General features: G+C 38.9%; 5 protein-coding genes across 15 annotated transcripts in view; 3 read left to right on the top strand and 2 right to left on the bottom strand.

The window, feature by feature from the left end:
* The first annotated feature begins 117 nt into the window (after positions 1-117).
* Positions 118-891, top strand: NC2beta (negative cofactor 2beta). The gene is made up of 2 exons (XM_088036620.1): positions 118-461; positions 508-891. Exons 1-2 carry the CDS (start codon positions 221-223, stop codon positions 777-779), a joined length of 513 nt encoding a protein of 170 aa, XP_087892746.1. The 5' UTR covers positions 118-220; the 3' UTR covers positions 780-891.
* A 50-nt stretch (positions 892-941) lies between these two features.
* Positions 942-5,516, top strand: LOC148175059 (uncharacterized). The gene is made up of 15 exons (XM_088036740.1): positions 942-1,700; positions 1,749-2,001; positions 2,048-2,219; positions 2,370-2,692; positions 2,743-2,785; positions 2,831-3,007; positions 3,054-3,189; positions 3,238-3,319; positions 3,370-3,954; positions 3,999-4,107; positions 4,153-4,312; positions 4,439-4,633; positions 4,678-4,892; positions 4,936-5,169; positions 5,214-5,516. Exons 1-15 carry the CDS (start codon positions 1,319-1,321, stop codon positions 5,433-5,435), a joined length of 3,288 nt encoding a protein of 1,095 aa, XP_087892866.1. The 5' UTR covers positions 942-1,318; the 3' UTR covers positions 5,436-5,516.
* Positions 5,467-6,670, bottom strand: LOC148175058 (uncharacterized). The gene is made up of 5 exons (XM_088036739.1): positions 6,518-6,670; positions 6,267-6,473; positions 6,048-6,220; positions 5,838-6,001; positions 5,467-5,795 (listed from the first exon to the last, which is right to left on the bottom strand). Exons 1-5 carry the CDS (start codon positions 6,632-6,634, stop codon positions 5,509-5,511), a joined length of 948 nt encoding a protein of 315 aa, XP_087892865.1. The 5' UTR covers positions 6,635-6,670; the 3' UTR covers positions 5,467-5,508.
* A 682-nt stretch (positions 6,671-7,352) lies between these two features.
* Dsk (Drosulfakinin) lies at positions 7,353-8,029 on the top strand. Its single transcript, XM_088036640.1, has 3 exons — positions 7,353-7,445; positions 7,546-7,757; positions 7,803-8,029. Exons 2-3 carry the CDS (start codon positions 7,547-7,549, stop codon positions 7,937-7,939), a joined length of 348 nt encoding a protein of 115 aa, XP_087892766.1. The 5' UTR covers positions 7,353-7,445; position 7,546; the 3' UTR covers positions 7,940-8,029.
* Positions 8,030-8,375: 346 nt separating this feature from the next.
* The window catches only part of by (focal adhesion protein tensin), an 88,692-nt gene continuing 86,332 nt past the window's right edge, over positions 8,376-10,735 (bottom strand). For 9 of the 11 annotated variants that reach the window (XM_088037710.1, XM_088037711.1, XM_088037718.1 and 6 more), the window contains 4 exons: positions 10,653-10,712; positions 10,038-10,345; positions 9,354-9,990; positions 8,376-9,306 (listed from right to left, as the gene is read on the bottom strand). In XM_088037710.1, coding sequence (XP_087893836.1) covers positions 9,147-9,306; positions 9,354-9,990; positions 10,038-10,345; positions 10,653-10,712 — 1,165 coding nt within the window. In that variant the 3' untranslated portion in view covers positions 8,376-9,146. The remainder of the gene's footprint in view (positions 9,307-9,353; positions 9,991-10,037; positions 10,346-10,652; positions 10,713-10,735) is intronic. The other 2 variants (XM_088037712.1, XM_088037714.1) reach the window with 2 other exon arrangements.

The following is a 10,735-nucleotide window of genomic DNA, read 5'->3' as shown; positions in this document are numbered from 1 at the left end:
TCTTTGCCCAAAAAGCGAAAAATTACAATAGAAGAATAACAAATTGCGTATTGAAAAAAAAGACAAAGATCTTGAAGTTTCTGCTTTATTTAAAAGACGCGCCACAATGCCGATAACAGAAAATGGTAGTCCTGTCAGTTGACGTCCTTGACGTGTCAAACGCGATGTTTTAGGTTATATCACCCTTTTGTTTATAAATAGTTCAAAAACTCCTTCAATCATGTCGAATCAAAACAATGCCAGTGGTCTAACAAACACGGAAGACGACGAACTAACCTTGCCCAGAGCAAGCATAAACAAAATGATAAAGGAATTGGTACCCTCTGTTCGAATCGCCAATGAAGCCAGAGAACTGATCCTCAACTGCTGTACAGAATTCATACATTTATTAAGCTCAGAGGCGAACGAAATTTGTAACCAATTGCACAAAAAGACAATAAATGCTGAACATGTTCTAATGGGTAGGATTTGCTTTTTTAGTTTAAGTTTGTGAGAATTTTATTGTAGCTCTGGAAAAATTGGGTTTTGGAGACTACCAGACAGAAGCTGAGGCGGTACTGAAAGACTGCAAAGCAGTAGCAGCCAAAAGGAGGAGACAAAGCACAAGACTGGAGAATTTGGGGATACCTGAAGAGGAGTTGTTGAGACAACAACAAGAATTGTTTGCTAAAGCTAGACAGGAGCAGGCTTTCGCTGAGCAACAGCAATGGGAACAGTTACAAGCTGCAGCACAAGCTCAAGCGTCAGCGCTACCAAATAATGATGATGATTATGAATAATGGTAGAACCATATTTATGTTTATTTCTTATCGTGTTATAATTGTAAGATTTAACGGTCAGGCTTTGTATTATAATGATAAATATCGTAATAAATAAATTAATTTACCACAATTATTTGAATTATTTAGTGAAAAACAGTTTCCTAAATTGGCAACATTGATAATCAAGTAAATGTCAAAAGTTGTGAAATGTCACGGCACGAATTTTAAGAAACATTATAATAATTTCTATTTATCGCCAATTTGGACCAAAAATTACATTTCGTCAGTTGTAAATATTCTTCTAAGTTTCTAAAACAAAAAAAAAGTATCTAATGGCTCAAACAGTGCAAAGTGCTCCGTTGCGTACGTAGTCAATTGAAGGTTATGTGAAAAACTCGTGTGCGACTAAACAGTTTTTTTCTCTAAATTCGCGTTAAGTAATAATGATAACATAATTAATTATGCACAAACATCAAAACTGATCCACAAAAAAAGTTCTATTTATGTAACTTCAAGAGGAGCGACTTTTAAGATTAGTCTTATCAGAACAGTCAACAATGTCGGGTCTCCCTGAAGTTCCAGAAAACAACGAGACCTCAGAAGCCCCGATTAAAGTTCCCAAAAAACGTGGGAGAAAAAGAAAATCGGAAATAACCCTCCAACCAAAGGAGGAGTTTACTGAAACATTGCCGCGAGTGGAAACTTTATCCAGAAGGGGGCGACCTCGGAAAAAAGTGAATTATTATGAATTAGCAAATCCTGACAACTTGGAATATCCTGTAAATTTAGAAAGCGAGTTGGCGTATTTTAGTATAGAAGAAGAAGAAGAGCCTAAAGTGAAAAAAAGGAAAATACAGAATGATTCAAAAGGGGGCAAAGACGAGGAATCTGACAGTACCGAGCGGGGCGGTACTACCAACGGCAGCCACGAGGAAAACTGTAAGTTTTAATTAGTTTGTCATAAGGAAATTCTATGGGAAATTGCAGCGGTGTTTAATGGTAAAGAAGAACCGTCAGATTCACAAGAAGGAGATATCAGTTTACATGATGATGATGCGACAAATTCCGCAACGACTAGTACCCCCAATAATAAAGATAAAAGGTATAGCTACACAGGGGAAACTGTAAAAATGATGAACACTCTCTTTAATTTGTTCACTGATGATGAGAAGGGGGCCCCTGAAACTCCTGACACTAGTAATAATAGTACCTTGGTAAATTCTAGCACAAATGGCAAAAGGTGAGCTTTTAATAATTCCACACGTAATTTTGATGCGAGTTTGTAGGCCATATAAAAAAAGTGGTAAAAAAGCAAACGCTAATGAAGACGATTTGGATGATGGTACTGGCAACGTCACTTGTGCTGTTTGCAATACCACTTTGGACAAGAGTTTGTGGAGCCATCACAAACAAAGATATCATAATAACTTGGCCTGGAGAGTTGGAGACACTCCTTTGGTAATTAATTTAGCATAATTATTTATCATTATTTAGTTTAATTCGCGCAAAAAATGGGTGCTCGAAAACTTCAAGAAATTGTGAAGAGTATAAAAAGCTTTCAATAAATTGCCTTGTTACGAGGTTTTTGTTTCTATTTATTTTTTTTAGGATCTAAACGATCAGTCTTTCGTAATGCACACTTTAAACACGTTATACAAGAAGAAGAAACCGCTTTACTGTGATAAATGCGGCGCAGTGAAAAAGTCCGTCGTCGGATTCTTATCGCATCGATCGCAATGCTTGAAATCCGAAGAACAACTGGAATCTGTGAAAATCGCTTGCGAGATATGTGGTCGAAAAATGTTACCAGTTAGTATGAGCACCCATTTGAAAATGTTGCATACAAATCCCACAGAAAGAGTAGTTTCTTATAAGTACTTAGACGACGCATCTCATAAACCACTGTCAAGCAAAAGAAGTGCCGCAAAAAAGTAACTATTCTGGTCGAAACCGCAAGGATAATTAAGTTGTTTTGTTTTAGAGCGATGAGGATAATAGAGACTGTCATCAAAAAAGACGACAAGGTACTCATTGATTTGTTTTTTTCAATGCTAACTCGTAAATTCTAGGAAAGGTACTTTACGAGAAACTTGGATTTCGGGGCGCAAGAATTCGCTTTAGAGCTCATGCAGAAAGAAATAACCGAGACGCAGTTCTTTGAGTGTAAATTTAAGTGTAATTGCATCACCACTAACATGGAAGACGCGTTGAAGCATCTAGAAGAGTGCACCGAGAAACCAATTGAAGTAAGATTGTCACGTTTTGGGATTGTTAGTTTAGGGCGAATTTTAGGGGTTTGTTTGTAAAAGGTGTCTCTTCACCACGACGGCTCCCCAAGACATAGTATACCACGTCGAAATCGCCCACGAGGTTGCCTTTGAAAACGATAATGATAACGACGAGAGCTTCATTGAGAAAGAAAGTAGTAGTAAGTTTAAGAAACCGTTTTGGGTAAAATAACTTCAGTTTTTTGTAGAGTTGCCTCCATTTTTGCGCACGACGATTAAAAGAACGGATCGAGTTCTGTTTCCTCATGCTTTCGAGTGGACGTCGAAGTTGTAAGTCTCTTGGAATTTTCTCAAGCTCGCGTTAGATTGTTTTGTTTCAGCTGCGAGGAAAACTTCTCAGAGTCTCTTTTTGAGAACTTTAAGACATCAAATTGGTTTCTACTTTCACCTGACCAAGCTACTGAGTTCTTGCCCCGATTGAACGAATCCTGCCATGTAGCCTCGAGGAATATCACGTCTTTTACAAATGTGTTAAAAGAGGACTACTCTTTTAAAAAGTACAAGTTGTTTGAATCCGATATAGTTGAAAACAAAATTACTCTCTTCTGTGGAGGTCCAATATCTTCTTTAGCTTGGCTTCCGACGCCGTACTTAAAAGACCAAGAGAACCAAATTCTGGCAGTTTCAGTGCTTAATTCTCCAGACGAAAAGTACTTCACTTGCGAAAACGTCCAAGTGAAGTCCGCAATTCAGTTCTGGAGTTTCGGTCCACTGAGAAACAAAGAGTATTCATTGGAAGAACCAAAATTAGTTTTTAGTTTGGCCCATGATCATGGCCCGGTATGGCATATGGAATGGTGCCCATCGGGGTGTTATAGCGATGAGCGAATGGGACTGTTAGCTGTAGCAGGCTCAGACGCGGTTGTGTATATTTATTCAATTCCGTTTTATAACCCAAAGAAATTGTAAGTTGCCATTTTGATGATCTTAGCTTCAGTGGTATTTTCAGGGGTTTATTTTATGAAGCGAAGCCTGTGATGAAATTGTTGCTACAACGACCTGAGAGCCCCCTGTTAGGTGGGCTTAAATATTATCCTTCTAAGATTTCTTGGAGCAAAGTAATAAAAATCTGTTTCTTTATTTGGTTATAACTAGTTTTTAAGGCTTCAGGGCACCAGTACGTTTGCGTGGGCTACACGAATGGTTTCGTCGGACTGTTTAACCTACGAAGCGACTCCTGGATGTTGAAGTTTGAAGATGATGACAGTATTCCATGTATTTTACCGTTTAAGTGCTTCCAGGCTCATTCCCATGCAATCACTGGTATGTCTACCACTTCTTTATATGAAGAAACAAGAGTTTGAGGTTCTGTTTTGCCCTATTTTACTTGATTGTTTGATAGAGAAATGGTGGATGCGCCGGGTCAAGCTAATGTCTACTTTTTTTCAGCTCTTGCCCTATACCATCTCCAAGGTGGTTGCCGCTGGTTGCTAACAGGATCTTTCGACCGCTTAGTAAACATTTGGGATTTGAACAACTTTAACTATCCCATCAGCACACTAAAAAAGAACATCGTCACTGATGGTTTCTGGCTCACAAACTGGTTATGTTACATCACGGCATGTGACGAAGGATCAACAACAAGTAAGCACAACTTTTCTTGTTCTTTCGCTACCAACTTCTTCTAGATTATGTTACGACAATGTTGAAGCAAATCCGCGACTATTTGTACGATCCCAATGTAACGCTTCTATGTTCTCATTCCACTATATCTTCTCTCTCTGGAAGCGACTGGTTGAACGGTGTTGTTCACGCAAACACGGTTGGTGAAATCGTCGCGTTGTTCCCTCATCAACTTCTTCAATTCCCTGAACAACAGAAAGTGTTGAAGAATCGGAGAATGGTGAGTTTAAGTTGACAGGAGCCGTGTTGACTTCTCCTTTCAGTTATTCGGGTATGCTCAACTTTTAGAAAAAGGGAAATCTCCATCAGAGCGCATCAGCAACGAACAACTTAAATCAAAAACCCTCCAGAACTTGTCGACTAAGAAATTGTCGGCGGGTGTGAAGCTATCAAAAATAAAGTCGGATTTTGATTGTGATAAACTCTTCGCGAACGAACCAGTTTTGTATGAGGAAGCCCAACAAAAATACGCTTTATTATTTTGTGATAATAGAATGGTACGTTTTGGTGGTTTACTCAGTGTGATCATAGTTCTTTGCAGAAATCTTACGAGGATTTCCCTAAAGCTACGGGGAAGCAGCTGACGGCGTTCTCAAAATCTTACGGGTGCATGCAGCCCAACCAATATCCTTTAACTACAATAAACAAAATTGTGTTCAATCCAAACAAACAGGCGAGTTTGTATTACGCCACAGGGTACCAGGCTGGGTTTGTAAGAATTAGTTGGCTGGAGTTTTTAAAAGGGGATCATCAAATTAAGTGAAGGTTTATTTTACTTATTTTTAACGAATGTATATGTTGTATTGTAATTTATTTATCAATAAATCCATTTGTTTTTACTCCATTTCTATTATGTCAATTTCTTCTTTGATTTTTTTGGGTACGACACCTTCCAATTCGTGGATGCGAGCTTCGTTCTTTTCGTTTTGTTCAACAAGTTGCGTATTGGTCTTAATTTCTTCGTTCAGGGAAGTTGTCAACGAGCGAATTATCTCTTCGTAGTTGATATTCTTTTTTTGTAAAGTTTTGTGTTGGCTCTCCCACTGAAGGAACTTAATTCCGTCAAGGGGCAGAATGGAAGCGCCATGTTTTGTTACAAGAGAACACAACTTGTCGTACTTGGCTAAAACAGGCGTTACTTCGGAAATTTAACGAATAAACCCACCTGTAGACGCAATTAGAGCATTTTCCATTTCCGCGTTTTTTTTAACCAATCGTTCGTTCTCTTTGACCAACCACACAGTGCGATTTGTTAATTTATTGACACTTTGGAGTTGCTCCTCAAGTTGTATGACTCTCTGGTGCTCTTTCTCCAAACTCTCAACATTCCTAGAAACGCAACTGAAGAAGTTGTTACTGAAAATATGAGAGTTACGATTTGGTTTTGCCAATGATTGCGGTGAGTTTCGTCTGTCGGTCTTCCAGTTCGCTGGTGAGAGCCTGAGAACACTTCATTTTTTGTCGGAGCTCGTCGACTTCCCTTGACAGGTGGTGGTTTTCCAGAGCGATTTTCTGCGTGTTGGATTTCAAGATTTCGATTTCCGTGAGCTTCAATGAAACGTTAAATAAAAACATCTTTTTAAAGTTTACTTACCTTCATTTCCTCTTTCAATTTGAGATTGGTATAGGCCGCGTTCACCTCCATGAGCTTTTTCTCCATTGGCTCTAGCTTCTGCAGCGTCAGTTTCAGGTTGAAGTTTGCTTCCTTTACCAGCGACTTATTATTATCTAGCTCTGTACTCAACTGGAAATTTTTGGTGTTTGCTTCTTCCAGCTCCTTCGTCAGGTGGAGGACTTGGTCCTACCGAACTTTTAACTACGTTTTTACCACAAAGTTGTACTTACTCTTTTCACCAGGAGTTCGTTGCGGACTTCCCGCAGGTACGACTCGCGGTTGTCCAACTCACGTCCATTTCTCTGAATTTTCTCTTTCACTTCTGCTATTGCCTTCGCGTAATCCATGAGACCTGTAACATGAGTTATGTAAACAGCCCGAAGCCCTTCAAGAATTGATATATTAAAATTTCATTGGAATTTACATAATCTCATTAGAGGACTGCACTGCGCCTGTCAATTTCCCAGTAATTGCATTTTCCAGTGCGAAGACTTAACGTGACCTGACAAGAGTTGCGAATTTTATTATGGAGACTTGGATAAGAAACCAGTGCAGTTTTAATTACCGCTCGCATTCGTTTAGATTGTCTTCAACGGTAAAGTCGTTGTTTACTGGTAAGAAGCCCAACAAGAGCGATACCGATCCCTTCTTGGATGATGGCATCAAACATCGACAACTGAAAGAGTGCCCGCAAATCGAAACGGGGGAGCAAGGAAAAGAAGAGAAGATTTGGCGGAGATTGAGTCTGCACAGCTTTCGGAAAAGAAGAGAAAAAAAGCAGGAAGACCGGAGCAAACCGATAATTCCGGCGGTTTTGAGCACCTACGACAAGCAGAAAAAGGGAACTTGGTTGTGATTAAAAACAAAATTTGTACTGAAATAAATTCGCTTTTGTTGGTTTATTTTGTTATTCCCGCCGTGTTAAATCCTCAGATAATGAAGTTTGAAGCCGCCTTGGTGGGATTTCTCGTCAATTTCAAGCATCGACATTTTAATACGAAGTTACTGGAGGATTTGATGAAATTTCTTTGATCGAATTAAATAGATCGCTGGAGGAATTTTAAATGGCTTTTGGCTGGGAAGAGTTTTCTATAAAAGTTAACACCAGCAAGGTTCCGAGTGCAGTGCTTGTGTAGTGTTCGGAAGATAAGTTTTAAGGTGAATAAAATCGTTTTTACCTCTTTTTGTTGCAACAAAGAACAAGTCACTGCGCTTTTTTGACAGATAATAAATACCACAGCCTTCTATTTTTTTTCAGTATGGGTATGAAGAGTGTTTTTACGGGAATATTCCTCATTTCAAGTCTTTACCTTCTTTTCATACATCAATTTCACAACGCATCTGCTGCCCCAGGAAATGTAAATAATTTAGATTCACATAGACCTCGAGCACGACCGTTTGCAAGACTGATTTCCAGAGGCTCCGGACAGTATGCAAGAATCAAATCAGAACCTTTGAATGACTTTATTGGTGAGTGTTCCAGGGTGGTGGAGTTTTACTAGCCGTTTGTTGTAGTTGATGATGATGACCTTTTCGAGCTCTCCAAAAGACAGACTTCTGATGATTATGGTCATTTGCGATTTGGAAAGAGAGGAGAAGAAACTTTTGATGATTATGGACACATGAGATTTGGGCGAAGTGGAGGCGAATAAAAATAGATAACATAATAAATGTAGTCGTAGATCTTTAGTAGATGTTAATATTGAAGAAGCAAAGGGCTGGTACATAAATTTTGCATCAATTACATGTGTTTTATTCCGATTAATAATTTGTACAGTCATCAATTGAATTATTTATCTAGCCGGCTGGAAACTTGCTAACGTGTGTCTGAACTTGTCCTAAAAATGTCAAATACTTGCCGAATGTTGGTGAATGACACCTATTAAGACATACGTTCGCTGAGCAACAGACAACTAGATAAATTCAATTGATTGGAACGTGCAATCCTCCGGATTCTGAAGAGACCTCCGTTTTACTCCATTAGGTCAGAATTCACGGAGCGTCTTAAAAAACGATTCTGCTCTGATTTTCTACACATTAAAGAATCCTTGCGAGACCTTCAAGCTGTGAAGTTAAAAATAAAACACCTTTTTAATGTTATTAGTACTTCTATTTTTTTCTAGATACAATCTGTTATATCTTTTATAGTAGTATGGCATTTTGATATATCTTTAGATTTGATTAGGACATTTTGATGAGTTAAACTATCTTTGTACTATTACAACAAGAACCGAAAATAGAATGCTCAAAGACCCAGCGACGTGGCGTGTTCTTTTTTAAAACTATTGTTATTAAGCTTTGTTATATATGGAGTCTAAATTAATTCTATAAATAATTTTTACAGATTAGGATCTCATTACCCTGCTTCTAATTTGATTACAGATACACTGTTAGCGTGAAACAATAAAGAAAAAGAAAAATAATTATTTGTCATTCACAGCAAAGTATGAAGTAACTCCACTGATGCCTTGCAAATAATTATTTACGTAAAATTCGATTCGCTAACAATTTTTGTTAATTTTTCATAACAAAAAGAACAAGGCTCAGTAGAACGTTTATAAAATTAGTGAACATGCAAATATTCAGAATATTTGAAGCACTTTACTTAAAAATAAAACTTTTCAAAAATAAAATAAGGCAGGCACACTTAGTGTTACTTAACATATATTTACAATATATCATAATATAAATTACTTGAAAGATATAAACTTAAACTATGAAAATTATGACATAAGAGACTAGTTAATGAAAAATTTAGCGGCATTCTTTTGGAAGTATTACGAAACTTTAAGTATTTTCCAATACTGTGTGATAATTTAACTACATAAAATGTGATGTGATATTCCTCCTCCTTGTAAATTACACGATGTTAGGCTTCATGCCACTCGACGTGAGAACCTTGTTTACGAAATTAACAATAGCTACTGCGGGTTGTTCGGGCTCTAACTCTGCGAACAAATGGCACTGATTGTCGGGATTATTCACATTAGGCTTCCTTGCGATGAATCCGAATATCCTACTGAAAACCCTCTATTAGAACCGAAACTCCTCAAATTATCGACTTACTTAGGACTGGCCGTTGACCCCGACTCCTCAGAAGTCACACTCCATCTTCGTTCCTCTGGATCTAACCCACAATGAGAAATCGTGTTGATTGGATAATGCCTCCTGAAGAACAATTTCCGCTTGTTATCAGTCAAGGTAATGCCTTGTCCGTTCACTTTGAAATGTACAATCGCCGTTTCAGGCTTGGTCAACTTCTGCAAAGCTTGATTGACTGCTTTTCTTACTGCTTCAGGACCTGTCAGCGACTCCATGTCCAACGTGAACAAGTACATCACGTTACACGCCGCACCTTGCGTTAGTAACTGTTGAGCGGGGTTGTTGGCACTATCTTGGTACTTCAGATCACCCTCTGGCAGAGTTAACCGACATGGTAGCGCCAGAGGTGTGACAGAATGCTGGTACACTAACGCGGACAAAGAACTAAACACCGGCTCCGTCGGACACCCCTTTAGTTTCACGCCTCGAGATGTCGGTTCTATCAAAAAGTGGCGAATCAGCTCATCTCCTTGAGAAGTCTTCGACTGGAAGTTCGTGGGAACCATAGCCACTTTCAGGGCCATGCCGAAGGCGCCGGGGAATGAATTGGAGTCGCGAACAACGAACGTCCCTGGGGGTTGATCCCTCAACATACTGATTGCTGCAACAAACAATGTAAATACGGCAAACTTGAACTTGAATTCGTACCTTCTTCTCTTGAAATCGTTGGCTTGTACCAGTACTTTGAGGTGTCCCGCACGAATTTAACATGCGCTGCAGACACTTCATGGGGCGGCTCGCTGTTTGAATGGAGCGAACTTCTTCTAGAGTTGCCGAAATAGACAGTTGGGGAAGCGGAGCCGTTTCTTGTCGGGCTCTTAGGACTGTGTTGATAGTTCTCCGAGAAGGTTTCTTTGTACGATGCTGGCGGCGTTGCAGAAACGCTTCTATGTGTGCTGTGGAAGTATTCTGAAGACCCGTTTATCATGTCTGTCGGAGAAGTCGGTCGGTCCTTTCTGTATTAACAAAAACGTGTTGCAAACAAGGAAACTGTTGACATGCTTATTATATGTGCGAAAAGTGCATTCCTCCGAACTTCGCAGACAGTTTAGTCTGGGAGGTCGGTAATGAGAACATTTAACACTCATTCCAAGTGCTGATTGAAAATTTCAAGACAAGTGTGAAAGAACGGGTCTTTCTGGGAAATTAGTAAAACAATCCACAATTCTTTTCTCCTGTTCATGTTGCAGTTAACGGAAATTTTGTACAGACAGGTGAGAAAATGTAATGACATGCTTTTCATGGCAACATGAAGTACTTTACCTTTCAGGAGAAAGCGACCACTTCTTAGTTAGTTTATTAGAAGACGGGCAACTCAAACGTCTAAAATAAAAGAAGTTTTAAAA

The sequence above is a fragment of the Gnatocerus cornutus genome, chromosome 5 (assembly GCF_029298725.1).
Source record: "Gnatocerus cornutus isolate USDA-ARS CGAHR chromosome 5, icGnaCorn1.1, whole genome shotgun sequence".
NCBI classification, from domain to species: domain Eukaryota; kingdom Metazoa; phylum Arthropoda; class Insecta; order Coleoptera; family Tenebrionidae; genus Gnatocerus; species Gnatocerus cornutus.
This window is presented reverse-complemented; position numbering and strand designations above follow the sequence as displayed.

Excerpts from the sequence above, each read along its gene's own strand:
- NC2beta (XM_088036620.1), top strand. The coding sequence starts at position 221 with ATGTCGAATCAAAACAATGCCAGTGGTCTAACAAACACGGAAGACGAC. Across the intron at positions 462-507 it reads TGCTGAACATGTTCTAATGG|CTCTGGAAAAATTGGGTTTT; the intron begins GTAGGATTTGCT and ends ATTTTATTGTAG.
- LOC148175058 (XM_088036739.1), bottom strand. The coding sequence starts at position 6,634 with ATGGATTACGCGAAGGCAATAGCAGAAGTGAAAGAGAAAATTCAGAGA. Across the intron at positions 6,221-6,266 it reads AATTGAAAGAGGAAATGAAG|CTCACGGAAATCGAAATCTT; the intron begins GTAAGTAAACTT and ends GTTTCATTGAAG. Across the intron at positions 5,796-5,837 it reads TGCTCTAATTGCGTCTACAG|CCAAGTACGACAAGTTGTGT; the intron begins GTGGGTTTATTC and ends CGCCTGTTTTAG.
- Dsk (XM_088036640.1), top strand. The coding sequence starts at position 7,547 with ATGGGTATGAAGAGTGTTTTTACGGGAATATTCCTCATTTCAAGTCTT. Across the intron at positions 7,758-7,802 it reads ACCTTTGAATGACTTTATTG|TTGATGATGATGACCTTTTC; the intron begins GTGAGTGTTCCA and ends CGTTTGTTGTAG.
- LOC148175059 (XM_088036740.1), top strand. The coding sequence starts at position 1,319 with ATGTCGGGTCTCCCTGAAGTTCCAGAAAACAACGAGACCTCAGAAGCC. Across the intron at positions 3,190-3,237 it reads CATTGAGAAAGAAAGTAGTA|AGTTGCCTCCATTTTTGCGC; the intron begins GTAAGTTTAAGA and ends AGTTTTTTGTAG. Across the intron at positions 4,634-4,677 it reads TGACGAAGGATCAACAACAA|ATTATGTTACGACAATGTTG; the intron begins GTAAGCACAACT and ends AACTTCTTCTAG.